The sequence below is a fragment of the Eurytemora carolleeae genome, unplaced genomic scaffold, assembly GCF_000591075.1.
Source record: "Eurytemora carolleeae unplaced genomic scaffold, Eaff_2.0 scaffold391, whole genome shotgun sequence".
Classification (NCBI taxonomy): domain Eukaryota; kingdom Metazoa; phylum Arthropoda; class Copepoda; order Calanoida; family Temoridae; genus Eurytemora; species Eurytemora carolleeae.
The window spans coordinates 38,725-53,871 of record NW_019396370.1 but is presented as its reverse complement, the minus strand read 5'-3'; the positions used below and the strand labels follow the sequence as shown (position 1 = coordinate 53,871).

The window sequence follows — 15,147 nt, the reverse complement described above, 5'->3', positions numbered from 1 at the left end:
CAGGTATTACAATTAAATATGGAAAACCAGCTGAAGTGCACGGCATTGCCCGTGGAACTTAAAAAAAATGAATTTTGAAGAAGAAAAAATTTTAAATGTCGAAGAAAAAAATTTAATTTTGAAGATTTAAACTAACGTTTTGAAAAAAAATATTTTCTTTAGCCTATATGTTACCCATCCATGGGATTCTTTATAAAAAAAAATCAGCCAAATTAGCTATAGCTAACATGTATATATTTATATTTATATATAAACATATAAATGAGCGAAGTGACCTCGGGATGTACATGGCAGCTTGTTGGGTTGTACTACCTCGGGATGTACATGTCAGCTTGTTGGGTTGTACTACCTCGGGATGTACATGGCAGCATGTTGGGTTGTACTACCTCGGGATGTACATGGCAGCTTGTTGGGTTGTACTACCTCGGGATGTACATGGCAGCTAACGTATCATAAATTGTTGCGAGATTTTCCAAGATTTGTTCACCCATACAGAAATTTGTATTCTTGGTACCTACTAGGGTTTCCAATGAAAGAAAATTTACGCTAAAAAATAAAAAAAAATTTGCGAAAATGAATTAAGCGAAAAAATGCGAGACAATGCAAAAAAATGCGAAAACGATGCTCCACATTAGAAGTTTTTGTATATTATAATTTATGATTTTGCTTTCGTATTTTTACGCAAAATATTTTCATGACCCCATGCATTTCTTATTTCGAGAAAATTTCGCATTTTTTCGGAAACAGATTAAAGCAAAATTTCGCAAAAAAAATGCAAATAGACGAAATGCGAAAAAATAAGATAATTTCGGCGGAAAAAAAATGTTTTCGCGAAACGATTTACCCTTTTCGCTTGAAACCCTAGTGTCTTCAAAATAGAAAATTTTAGATATTGAATAATAATAGTAATAATAAAAATAATAATACTAGCTGAAGTGCCCGGCGTTGCCCGTGAAATTTTTAATGAAATCGATTTTTGAAGAAGAAAATTTTACTTTTAAAAAAATTTATTCGATTTTCTTTTAGACTATGTTACTCCCGGGGAACTCAAAGGTTTTCTCAAAAAAATCCGCCCATTCGGTCCAGCTGTTTGACCAGCTAGCTATAGCTAACATACAAAGAAATATATTTTTATTTTGCGAAAAACATGGTTGCACACACAAACGATTTTTGGACCAACTGGAGTTGATTTAAGTATAAATGACATTCGCCAGGTGCGAACATATTTCCATTTGACTCTTCTGATCGGATGCTCCGTGCTAACTAACTTCCCTATGGAACTCCATGGCTAAGATCGCCAACAATCTTCTTTCTCTAATGGCAAGATAAATGCCGTTCTCTAGATAAGAAAGAGGGTTTAAAACCCCTGAATCTCTACACCTGAATCTCTACCCTTTCTCAAGCACCCCGCGGCCAGCGAGTGGTATATCTAGATAAGAGGAGAGGTTCAATACCCGTATCCCCCTACCGTTATAGATTTAAGGCTAGTTCAATACCCTTTTTGTTTAGCTTTTATTCTTAGATTGCATTTGTTTTGTGCATTATTTCTCCGACTGGGAACAATGAACATATATGAGATTATGTACGTTGGTATGAACCCTGGTTGGGTTCACAAAAGGTACTATCCCAAAGGATTTTTCCCAAGTAGCAACTGTTCAAGGAAAACTTGCCAAATTTACCCCCCCCCCCATCCTTTACTAGATGGGGTGTTTGGCCCCCAGCCGCAGCACTCAGCTCCCATTGCAGCCTGGGACGCCTCAGAGGCCTAACCTAACCTTTGGGAAGTTGCCGTTTGGGAAATTGCACACCTGGGAAGTCGCCACTTGGAAAATTTTCACTTGGGAAGTCACCCTTGGAAAAAATGCTTTTGGAAAAGTACCTAACACCAAGAATAAATGGTTTCTTTAATAATAAATGCTTGTGCCGATTTTGGGACTAAAGCTAGAAGTTAATTCAATATGGTTTGGAACGCTCAGTAGTTTAAACTTCTTAATAAAGATACAAGATTACTCGCATCATTCTTCAATTTTCTAGTCCTTATATCTTTGCATACTGATGCTGTAAACGTTTATTCCGCATGAGAAAAAGACAAAGTTAGAAATATTTAAGGTTTACATTGATAAAGGGGAAGAAAATTGAAACTTTGTATGCAAGTGTTACTTTTTCAGTTCCTTTTATACCACGTCTTTCTTCATTTTGGATTATAAACATTATATATACATACACAATATTCGCAATAAGTAATTATTATAATTATATATTGTGATCACATTTTAAAATATTTAAATATCACCTGCATTGTCTTTCATTTTTAACCCTAGTCCTGGTATAGGAGGAGGCGAAATAAGACCCCCCCCCCTTCTTTTTTCCTCGTTTATAAGAAAAATATTTGTCTGATGTACAATTACCGCGTATACAATAATCTATTCTGAATAATTTTATACAAATGGAGCACCCGTCTGCAAAGCATGTATTATAATCAAATGGTAGGGCGGACCGCGTCAGTTGTATCCAAAGAGAATGGAATATATATTAGAGGGGAATTTACTAGAAAAAAGTGTAAAACGGCCATTTTGTTGTACTGTTTCCATACTGCAGGTGTACTTCACATATTTGCGCTATATAACCTGTTGGGCCCTGGAACATCATTTTATAGAAAATCTAAAAATAATATTAAAAGAAACCAAATTATGAAATAGGCTGGTTTCCTAATTGATGCAATGATCATTTCACATAGACTCTATAATGCCTTTTACTTTACAAATGATGATTTTCCGTTATAACTATAAATCAAAGGATGTTTTTTATTCACCTAATTCATTTTATAAAGTTTATTTAACAGCTTTTAAAAATTTGAAATTTAAATGGATATTCTAGGGAACATACTGTATTAATGTACTCTACTGCATATAATTTGTGAACATTTACAAGATTTGTACACTTTGAACTCCCTTTCAGCCTGAAAGGGACTGAAAAAATTCATACCGAAGGATTCTCTAAACTCCCTTCTAATATATATTTTATTCTCTTTGGTTGTATCTCCCTTCTATTCCACACTCCTTCATTGTACAGTCTCGTTCAAACTGGTTTTAGTAGTTTGTTCTTGATCGCTAGATGATTACATTCATCAAAGCGGCGAAATGTTCGAGCCCCAAAAAAAATCTGTTTTGTATAAACGGTCGGAAATTCACAAATGAAAACAGAAAATCTGTGAAATCTGTATTTGTTATTATTTTACATATAATGTTCAGAGGAAATATGTTGGCCCAGTAAAGAAATGAAAAAATTAACAACAAAAAAATGTAAATGTATGAAACCGGTTAGAAAGTGCGGGATATTAATTACACATTGGCAATTTTATGTCACTTAGCAATCCCATACACTTTATTCTATAAGTTCAGGGGACATTAGTTGCAAAACTATCACTTGGCCCATTTCTAAAACTGAGTGTTAGAAATGTGCACAAATTGAAAGACTGGGTTTTTAGGATCCCATCGATCCCATCCTATATCGAGAGTAAAAGCCGATATAAAAACTATAACCAACATTTTATAAAGCATGACAAGGATAACAATTTTAGCTACTTTTTGAAATCAAAATAATAAAAGTAGTGTTTTCATTTATAAACCCTTGACTGTTTTTAAGACAATGTTAGGTTTTCGAGACAAACCCCGCTTTCCCGTTTTTGAGTATAATCCGCAATTCAGAACAAAGCTCACTTTAAAAACTTTTAAAATAAATCAGTGAGAATAAAATTTATTTTATGAACACCAATCTAACTGCTAAGTAATTTCTAGAAATTTAGTTTCTTCATGCTATCTGTTATAATGAGAATAAACTTGATTTAATTTCCCGCATTTGAAACAACCAATGTTCCGCATTGCCAGTTAAATCTATATTGTAAGAACAAAATAATATTAATATTTTGATTTATCACTGCCGCAATGATTTTTAATTATAAAAGAACAGAGGCCAAATTTAAGGTATTTGAGCCGCGGCAAAAATATGGTTGGTTCCACTTAAAATTGTTTTTATTGCTTCATGATGTAAGCTGGTGCTCAATTATAACCGGTTTTTGGCGGATTTCAGGCTCAAATTCATTAAATTCGAACTCAGTATGTTTTTATTTTCTTTTTAGTTTATATTTTACCTATAGAAAAATTCTTCTTTTGCTCAGAAGAGCGTAAATGCTTGAAAATTGACATTGATATGAATTCGAGTAATTGGCTCAAAACCAAGAAATAGTCCAAAAACATGGTATGAGTTGAAATGCGGTAACTGTTTCAAAAAAGGGATATGTTCGAAAATGAAATCAAGTATCATCAAAAATTATTCTCACGTCTTATAATTAGTTAAAGTGGGCATTTTTTGTTTAAATATATAGTGCTAGCCATTTTTATAAATGTATGGTGTAGTTTTGTTAAATTCGGCTTGGATTTAAAGATACATAGCTTGGAAAAGATAACATTGCCGACTTCTAACATTTCTAACGCTATGTGTAAGAAATGGGCCAAGTGTTAGTTTTGGAACCAATTTCCCCTGAAGTTGTAAAATTAATTTTGATATAAATCTGAAATCATGAAGTAAAACTAAAAAATCTACGAAGCTCGGAAAGAAACTCCGCAAATTAAAAATAAATCAGTACACACATGGAAACCTTGAACTGAACAGACATGGGAGATCCAAGCAATAATGGAAATGGAGATCAAGGAAGGATATCTATGCACAACCTTCCACCAGATCAAGATCACAAACAAGAAGGTTTACATAATAAAAGGAGCAAAATTAAGAAGTTACACAATGGTTGCAAATTCGAAGATCGGGCCACAAGGGAAGATGTCACTGTAGAGTGTAGACGTATTTTGACCATCTAGATCCGAAGTACCTCGGATAACTCGAAAATACGCTTCCAGTCCCATTAAAAAGCTGAGTTTTTAATAATAAAAAGTGCAGCAGACATAAAATAAAATATTTGGTTACTGACGCTGTCTATTCCTTTGTCTTTTTCTTCAATGTTCTATATATTTTTAAATCGTTGATAAGTGATAAAAAGTTAATTTGCTAAAAGAAATATAAAATAAAGAAAAATTTCTTATGAATTTTTGTCGTGTATTGTCGTCCATGATTTGAATTAACAAATATTTAGAGAAAAAAAATGAATTTAACGAGCATAAACCTAGGAACAGATTGGAGAATATTAACTAAGGAGAAAAATGTTATTCTGTAAGTTAACAATTAGATATTTTTTCAACTCGTTAAACAAAAAAAATCAATTAGACCTTTTTTAAACACGTAAAAAGCAGCTTTATTCTTAAATTCCGACCAATTTAAGTTCTAAAATACGGTGGCAGACGATTTTATTAATATAATGAAGACAACTTTCGATTTTAATTTTGATTGATTTAAAGCCATGGATACACAAAAACATCGAAACAGAGAGAAGCTGTCAGTTAAAAAGTTAAAAAATCTTTTCTTTAATTGATTGTAAACTTGTTATTCGAAGAAAGCTTTTAACAATTAAAACTTAAATAAAAAAGTCGTCTTAATTATATTGCTATAATCGCCTACCACGTCACCGTAGCAGATCACTTTTGAAAATCTTAAGACTAGGAGTTTTAAGTGGGAAAAAAATCTCTTGAAAATACTGCGTGAAGTAAAGACGATATCAAAGTCGTTGCTGAATGCTCATGTTTTCTGGGTCATTCTGCATAATGAGATTACAAGATATATGTTACATGTTACATAAAAGATCCCTGGATTAGGAATGAGGTAGAAGAAGTGACCGACCTTGACAATGTACTGGCTGTTTTTGTCCTGATTATGATACTCCTAACCAACCTGCCAATGCTAACCTCAACCTGGAAGAACAGGGTTACCATCTTAGACAGTCTTCTCACACTAGAGTGCTTTAACAGGTGTTCTTAAAGGGAGTATCCGGCTAAACATGGTAGTTAAGCTGAAAGTAGAGTAATTTGAGACCTATAGAACGTTTTACGGTGTTTATATTTGCTGAATAATAACAGAAATTCTCCCTGATTGTCCGCTTTAAAGGATATATTTGAAAAATCGGTGATTTCTTTAAATTATTTAATAATTTTACAAAAATGAAACAGTAAAATAATCTGGTCCTTATTGGAGCAAGTTGAGAAAAAAGTACTCTTTATATTAAAAAATAAGCTAATTATTAAAAAAATAAGCTTTATATTAAAAAACTTCTTACTGTTAAAGGGAGTGTTCGCGAAAAATGAATGGGGGTATAGGATTAATGCGATAAAAAAGCGCTTTTGATCTCTACTAATCTTACACCAATATTATAAAATATAAACTATATACAAAGGAATTGAGTTTTTGCCACAAACTCTGCTTTTCTAATTTCAATATCGTTGCAACCCAAGGTCGTAGACCTTTAATATTTCAAACCATGAATGCTATTAGATCAAATAATGTAAGTTTGAAATATCAAAGGTTTACATCATAAGGTTGCAAAGATATAGGTTTTACAAAAACTGAATTTTTGGCAAAGACTCAATTCCTTTGCCGAAAGATAATCGATGACTATATGTTGTAATATCTGAATGATTTGTTTGAAATTAAATTGATTTTTTTACGGTCTAATTCATATGTTGATATTTTCTGAATTTGTATGGGCGCTAAGTTATTCGGTGTGAGACGTCTTCACCAATTTTCTCTTTATAGACGCAACAGATAGAAGTAAGATTAGTAGCGATCAAAAGCGCTTTTTTATCGCATTAAGCCTATACCCCCTTTCATTTTTGGCGAGCACTCCCTTAAATGCAATTTTTTGCTTGGGCCACTGTTTTCAATTTCCTAGAATGTTTCAAGCGCAAAAGGCGACATTTTAAGAAATCTGTCAAGAGATGTAAAGCGTTGATAATGATTTGAAATTTAACAAATCGATTCTTTAATCTATTTTGTAGAATTTGTTTCCCTATTCATGTCATTATTAGGTGACATTCTAATTTTTGTTACATTTTTAGTTGTCGTTATTTAATAATAAAAAAATTCTTTAAATGTATGCTCAGCGAGAATTTCAAAGATAGAATGTCTGCTCTGATTCAGCAATTTCACACCAAAAATGTGTTAAAGGTCTCAAATGATCGAATTCTAAAAGATTCTACAACACTCTCAGCTTCACTACATGTCTAGCTGGTCACTCCCTTTAATATCTTTTAGTTTCTTTCACTACTCTTGATTATATTTCTAGTTTCTGTCATTGCTACTTGATAATAAACACAATTCATCTCCACCTCTCTTATGAACCCTACTACTGCTACTTCCAAATACTTGTGACTGAAATAGTGGGAAACATGGACAGGTTAGAATATATTGGTATCATATCATTAATTCACAACAGTCTATAACCTAAACTTCGTAAATATTAAATATCATAATTCAGACCAGAGATAAGATTTTAAAAGCTTAAACCCGAGTGAAACCCATAGATGGGCTCAGATAGAACCCAAGTCAGGATTGGCTCTGGTTCGACCAATGAGAGACTGCTTAGAAAGCTTTCTCTCTGTAGCAGACAGATTACTAGCAGATCAGCTGTGACAAGGAGATGAAAATTTCGAAAATTCGAACTTTATGTAGATACATTATGTATAGTATGTTTATTTCATACCTTTGATCAAATATGACACACCAAATAATTCCCGAGATTTTAAATTTACAAATAAAAAAGTTTTTTTCTAAATTTACTATCATCAGCTGTTGAAGACCCAAGCCTTGAAAAGAGAAAACCCCACGGTGGTTGGTTTTTACTAAACTCAAGGCCATCCAAAACCTGGGTCTTCACTGGAGCTTTACTTGGGTCTAAGCAGACGCAAAGACCGGGTTTTACTCGGGTTTTAGCTTTTAAAATCTCATCTTAGCTAAAGTGATCGCTGCCCGTGACATTTTTAAAAAATGGAATCTTGGCAGAATTTTTTTTATTTTTAAGAAAATAAAATTCGAATTTGATCCAGCCTTTTGGCCAGCATATAGCTAACATATAAATATATATATAGGAACCCAGAGCTTAATTATACATATATATAGATAGATGGAGGGCAGAATTTATTGTGTTTTTGAAGAGAAAGTGATATTACAATAAATTTAAACTTGTTTGTACTATCATGTAAAAATCTACATTCGAGTGTCACTCCATAATTTATTTGATAATTATTTGAAAGGATAATTCCGTTCTCTGTTGCCTTCTACAGATTTTGCCTGGTCACCCTGTCTACTAGTTTCTACAGGGCAGAGGTAAATAAACAACAAAGCTTAGCATTTTTTTCATAATCTTCAAGCTCTTGCTTTTTGATGGGGCCTTAAATAAGTTTTTGAAATTGAATCTGTACGCATAATTACATGATCATTATCTGCTCACTTTATGCAGCAGAACTTTCTTGACGGTGGTTTTAAACCAGATATGTTTAACTCTATAAAGGCTGAGTCTGAATTTAAAGTAAAGGTATAGGAAGTATATGCTTGCACTTAATTTTCAATAAATATTTTGTGATCTATATAGGACAAATTGTTCATTGAGGAAACAAAATTAGAAAATTGATTGTTAGATTCTTAATCCAGAATGTGAAATATATTAAAGAAAAAATATTTTGAAATAATAATAATTTTTTAAATTATGAACAGGATAGGTACTGGCTGGGAAACTGTCTTTGGATTCTCATTGTATGCACCTCTACACTTAGCACTGTTACAGGTCCCTTACCCTTGCCGTCGTCCTAAACTGAAAATTTTGCATGTGTTCACTCATTTCGACGAAGATTATATAAAAAAGTTGGACCTGAGCTGGGAACTATTATGTTTTATATCCATAATCCATCTCGCTCGATCTTAATGTCCACAGTCAGCACTTTTGATGTTTACGCAGAATCTGATTGAACTCTTTGTTTTGAATGTCAGCAACTTTTCGTATTGCCACTTTCATTAAAGAAAAAGATATCTTTTTTTATTTCTCACTCCGAAACTTTTTCTTTAAAAAAAACGGGTTTTAATTTCATAAAAACGTCAAGAAAGAAATTAAAAGATTTATTGAAAAAATTAATTTAGCCCATATAGATACTTGGATTGTGATGTGCAGTCAGCTGAAAATAAAAGGTTTTCTTTTATACCTTGAAACCTCTGCCACCATAAGCCATTCTTTTTAATGGATATAGTCATCCGTTGTATTGTATTGCATTTTTAAATCATCTTAATTATATCAAAGACAAGCCAACTAAGCAAAGACTGTAATGAGTTTTTTTAAAATTAAACATAGAAAAATAATTTTCTTGAATTCGAACTCTAGTTTTCTTAAATTATTTTTTTTAAATTAGTGACTTCTGTTTAAAACATTATGTTTTTTATAATTTTGATTTTGGCTTAACCAAACTTGACATTTTGTTTTGAAAACAAATTTTCACATATTTTAGGATATTTTATGATGGAAAATAACAGGATTTATTTTGAGTGTGTTGGAAAACTTGAGGACTTCTATTTTATCAAAAATGTAAGTTAAGCTTCTTCAATTATAATCATGTTGTTTATATTTTACCCTCAAAACACTTGATATGAGATTTGTATTTGCAAATTCAAGTATAAGTCTTAGAACTGGTGAAATATTTTATCCCTCATTACTTTATTTTTCATATTTTATAATCCCTTGATTACGGGCTATAATGTAATCCTCATTTTATCTCCTTGGTTCAGGGCTATAACACTATCTCCCTTATCTATAAATATCCTTGGTTTAGGACTACCTAACTATCCTCTATGAATATCCTTGGTTTAGAGCTACCTAACTATCCTCTATAAATATCCATGGTTTAGGGCTACCTAACTATCCTCTATAAATATCCTTGGTTTAGGGCTACCTAACTATCCTCTATAAATATCCCTGGTTTAGGGCTACCTAACTATCCTCTATAAATATCCTTGGTTTATGACTACCTAACTATCATCAATAAATATCCCTGGTTTGAAGGCTACCTAACTATATAAATATCCCTTGTTTAGGGCTACCTAACTATATAAATAACCCTTGTTTAGGGCTACCTAACTATATAAATATCCTTGGTTTAGGGCTACCTAACTGACTCCAAGATCTACAACAAGACTAGTGGTCTAAACTACTTGATGACTGGTGTAGTTGTGGCAACTGTTATCAGTGTTCCTGTATTCTATATAACCATCATGGTTTACAGGTTTAATAAGGACAGGTAAACAACTTCTGTTAAACGTTAATGTTTATTCTGAAACAAGGAAGAAATTATCATAAAGTAATTAAAAATAACAGATAGAACACTAGATGTCGTCTTTTAAAGATTTAGGGGTTTATCGTTCACAATAACCCTGAGGCATAGGCCCAAAAAGGTTACTCCCATGTTCTCTCTCTTTCTTGTAATTCAACCCTGCCTAAGCAGGACTACTTTGGGCTTCTGTCTCAGAGTTCTTATGAACATAAAACCCTTAAATCCTTAAAAACGACAATTAGTGTTTTATATGTTAATGTTAATTAATCTGTGGAAATTAATTTATTCTCATGATGACAATCACTTCCCTTTTTTCTTTTCCTTTTCGTGCCGTGGCCCTCAAACGGTTTTTGACATAAAAAAAACGAATATCGACTTGAAAGTTTTTTGTATAAATAAAGGATATAACAATTAAACACTGAATCATTGCATGTCGAATAAAGAAAAGTTGCAATTTTACCTTCACAGGTTTTAAATGTTTTAAACCATCTAGGAAAGTACGAGAAATGATTACCCCAAATATCTAGGAAAGTACGAGGAATGATTGCACCAAATATTTAGGAAAGTGGGAGGAATGATTACACCAAATATCTAGGAAAGTACAAGGAATGATTACCCAAAATATCTAGGAAAGTACTAGGAATGATCACCCAAAACATCTAGGAATATACGAGGAATGATTACCGCAAATATATTGGAAAGTACAAGGAATAATTACGCCAAATATCCAAGGGAAGTAAGAGAATTTATCGAAAAGAGTACGAGGAATGATTTGATAATTAATAAACCTAAATATCAAGGAAAGTACGTGGAATGATTTATTATTAATTATCCTAAATATCTAGGAAAGTATGAGGAATGATTTGATAATTAATTATCCTAAATATTAAGGAAAGTAGGTAGAATGATTTATTATTAATTATCCTAAATATCTAGGAAAGTACGTGGAATGATTTATTATTAATTATCCTAAATATCTAGGAAAGTACGTTGAATGATTTATTATTATCCTAAATATCTAGGAAAGTACGTGGAATGATTTATTATTAATTATCCTAAATATATAGGAAAGTACGTGGAATGATTTATTATTAATTATCCTAAATATATAGGAAAGTACGTGGAATGATTTATTATTAATTATCCTAAATATATAGGAAAGTANCCCCCCCCCCCCCTTGTATCCTTCCTCCTCCTTCTACCTTGAGATGATTTATTTTATCAGTAGGAAATACCACCTCCTCCTTCTCACCGATAATTCTTAGGTTGAAGCAATAGCCCCACTCCTCCTACTCCTCATAGATTCTTAGCCAAACCCACAGAGAGAAGGCAATATTCACCCTCCTCATAGATTTTTAATCACAGAGAAGGCGATAAACCTCTCCCCCCCCCCCTTCCTCATAGATTCTTAACCACAAAATAGGCAATATACTATACATTTAGGTTACATGATTACATGACATGATTAAATCTTCACTATACGTTTAGGTTACAACTTCACAATACATTTAGGTTTCAACTTCACTATATATTTCAGTTACACCTTCGCTATTTATTCAGGTTAGAACTTCACTACATGTTTAGGTTACAACTTCACTATATGTTTAGTTTTCAACTTCACTATATGTTTAGGTTAGAACTTCACTATATATTTAGGTAACAACTTCAATATATATTTAGGTTTCAACTTCTCTTTATGTTTAGGTTACAACTTCACTGTATATTTAGGTTTCAACTTTTCTTAATGTTTAGGTTTCAACTTCACTATATATTTAGGTTTCAACTTAACTATATGTTTAGGTTAGAACTTCACTATATATTTAGGTTACAACTTCACTATATATTTAGGTTACAACTTCTGTATATATTCAGGTTACAAGTTCACTATATATTAAGGTTAGAACTTCACTACATGTTTAGGTTAGAACTTCACTATATGTTTAGTTTTCAACTTCACTATATGTTTAGGTTAGAACTTCACTATATATTTAGGTTTCAACTTCACTATATTTAGGTTAGAACTTCACTATATATTTAGGTTACAACTTCACTATATTTTTAGGTTACAACTTCACTATATATTTAGGTTTCAACTTCACTATATATTTAGGTTACAACTTCACTTTATATTTAGGTTTCAACTTCACTATATATTTAGGTTACAACTTCACTATATATTTAGGTTACAACTTTACTATATTTTTAGGTTACAACTTCACTATATATTTAGGCTTCAACTTCACTATATATTCAGGTTACAACTTCACTTTATATTTAGGTTACAACTTCACTATATATTTAGGTTTCAACTTCACTATATATCTAGGTTTCAACTTCACTATATATCTAGGTTACAACTTTACAACATATTTAGGTTACAACTTCACTATATGTTTAGGTTACGACTTCACAATATATTTAGGTAACAACTTCACTATATGTTTAGGTTTCAACTTCACACTATATGTTTAGGTTACAACTTCACTATATGTTTAGGTTAGAACTTCACAATATGTTTAGGTTTCAACTTCACTATATATATTTAGGTTTTAACTTCACTATATATCTAGGTTACAACTTCACAATATATTTTGGTTACAACTTCAATATATGTTTAGGTCTCAACTTCACTATATGTTTAGGTTACAGCTTCACTATATGTTTAGGTTACAACTTTACTATATGGACAATATCATTGACTGCTGGATTAGTTGCTCTAATCAAGTTCAATCTCAAAAGCAGGCTATTCTATATCTTTGTTAAGGTAAATCTGCTTTGACTCCTACTCCTACTCCTACTCCTACTCCTACTCCTACTCCTACTCCTACTCCTCCTCCTACTCCTACTCTACTCCTACTCCTACTCCTACTCCTACTACTACTCCTACTCTTACTTGTACTCCTACTCCTACTCCTACTCCTACTCCTACTCCTACTCCTACTCCTACTCCTACTACTACTCCTACTCTTACTTGTACTCCCACTCTCACTCCCACTCCTACTCCTACTCCTACTCCTTTGAAAACTTCTACGTAAAAATCATTATTCATTTTAACTGTGTTTCAAATCAATACGAAACATTATTAGCTTAAACCATTTTAAAACATACATTCAACCTTTAAACATGTGTGGAGATAGCCTAACTATGTTATATCTATCCTCGCTAATTCTATAAATTTGCGATTCTAAATACGCCTATTTCAACTGTGTTGTAATATGCAACATGACGTAAGAATTGTATTTACGTATATATAAACTTGATAGATAGCCAAATGCTTGTGTCCCAGTGTGGCATTTAGAGCATGTTTAATCGCTTGTTTAATAGCTACACTTGTGTCCCTGTGTGGCATTTAGAGCCTGAGTAATTGCTTATTTAATAGCTATGCTTGTCTCCCTGTGTGACATTTAGAGTACTGGATGTTCCCCATCATTTGGGATCGATATAAAGCTTGTTTGATCAGATAACATCCTAGATGAATGTGTGAAGAATGAAGAAGAGAAGAAAAAAACAGAATTATGAAGATTTTAGAATGGTTCCCAAGAGTTTAATGATGTATCAAGGAGAATTAAAGAAAATAAGAAAACAAGAACTCCAACAAATCAATGGTACCAGAGGAACAGGATTCAAGTCAAGAACTAACACGGCAGAAGAAAGATAAGGAATAATCAGGCAACAGACAAGCCGTGGAACCAAAGAAACAGGAGAATATTGATAAAACAGAAACAGAAACAATAGATGAAGTAAAAAAATCAGCAGCAGAGTTGCAATTACAATCTATGATGCAGAGAATGGAGCAAATGGAGATAGATATACAAGGTATGGAGGCGAAACTTGAAGCAATGCGGAAAACATGGAGGAGGAAAAAATGAGAATGATACGAAACCAGAGAGTCAGGATCCTATTGCAAGAGTAAATTGTTCCACAAAAGAGAGTAAGAAGACATTTATTTGTGAAAACCTCGAGACGGATGAAAACAAGATAATAAAACAAGATGGGAAGTTGACAGATGAAACAGTCAAACTTTTAAAATTCTCAAGGATAGAGCCAACCCTGAAAGATCATGAAGAAACAGATCTAGAAGAAGATACAGCAGGAACAGCTAGGGAGTCCAATTGTAAAATATTGAATATGAAGAAAAACGATCGAACTCAAGATCAAGAGAAACATCAACAGAATGCAGTGAGGACCGAACAGTCAGTCAGCAAGTATCCAGACTCAAGTATAGACTTGGAGCAAGACATAAATCTAGATAGAGAGTTTGATGCTGCAAGAAAGAGAAGACACTTAGAGCAGCAATGTAGTGAGTCAAGAGGTAGACATAAAGAAGATGTACAACAAGAAGAGGTACAGAAAGAAGATGAACAGGAAGAAAGTGTATGGCAAGAGCAGGACTAATGTATGCAAGTTACATCAGGAGCCAAGAATGGAATATATGAAGATGTGAAGTTGCTAGAAATAGAGAAGTATGTCAAAAATAAGGGATATATATAACCTTAACTTTCACCACACTCTTCCGTGAACGTATAAAATGCCTTTTTTTGCTGAAAAATAGGTGAATTTTTTATTAACATAGGTATGTATGGTAGTAAGCAGATACTTTTCTTATAAAACTATAAGATTTTTTTGTAAAATCATGATAAAAAAAAATATATTTAGCAAGAAATTCAACTTTAAAAATCTTTAAATTGCCTCTTTTTTTTCTTTAAGACTTGCTTAAGTTTTTGTCTTGGAAGTGACTGTAGTTTGAAAATGAAAAAAAATAATAAATGTTGAAATTAAGATTTTGAAAAATCAGTGGAAGTGAGGGTAGTTTTTAATTTAAATAAAATTCTTGAATAAATGTTGATAAAAAAGTTTCAACTTGTCGGTGGTAGTGAGGGTAGTGGGGAATTGA

The 15,147-nt window shown here is 32.4% G+C and overlaps 1 protein-coding gene and 1 long non-coding RNA gene across 2 annotated transcripts in view; both read left to right on the top strand.

The window, feature by feature from the left end:
- Positions 1-5,605: 5,605 nt before the first annotated feature.
- On the top strand, positions 5,606-10,376 carry LOC111701887 (uncharacterized). The gene is made up of 6 exons (XM_023473367.1): positions 5,606-5,915; positions 7,226-7,336; positions 8,193-8,265; positions 8,653-8,722; positions 9,435-9,511; positions 10,084-10,376. The coding sequence occupies exons 1-6, from the start codon at positions 5,821-5,823 to the stop codon at positions 10,222-10,224; spliced, it is 567 nt and encodes a 188-aa protein (XP_023329135.1). The 5' UTR covers positions 5,606-5,820; the 3' UTR covers positions 10,225-10,376.
- A 2,547-nt stretch (positions 10,377-12,923) lies between these two features.
- The window catches only part of LOC111701883 (uncharacterized), a 5,419-nt gene continuing 3,195 nt past the window's right edge, over positions 12,924-15,147 (top strand). The window contains exon 1 of the long non-coding RNA XR_002765289.1: positions 12,924-13,017. This is a non-coding gene — a long non-coding RNA (uncharacterized LOC111701883). The remainder of the gene's footprint in view (positions 13,018-15,147) is intronic.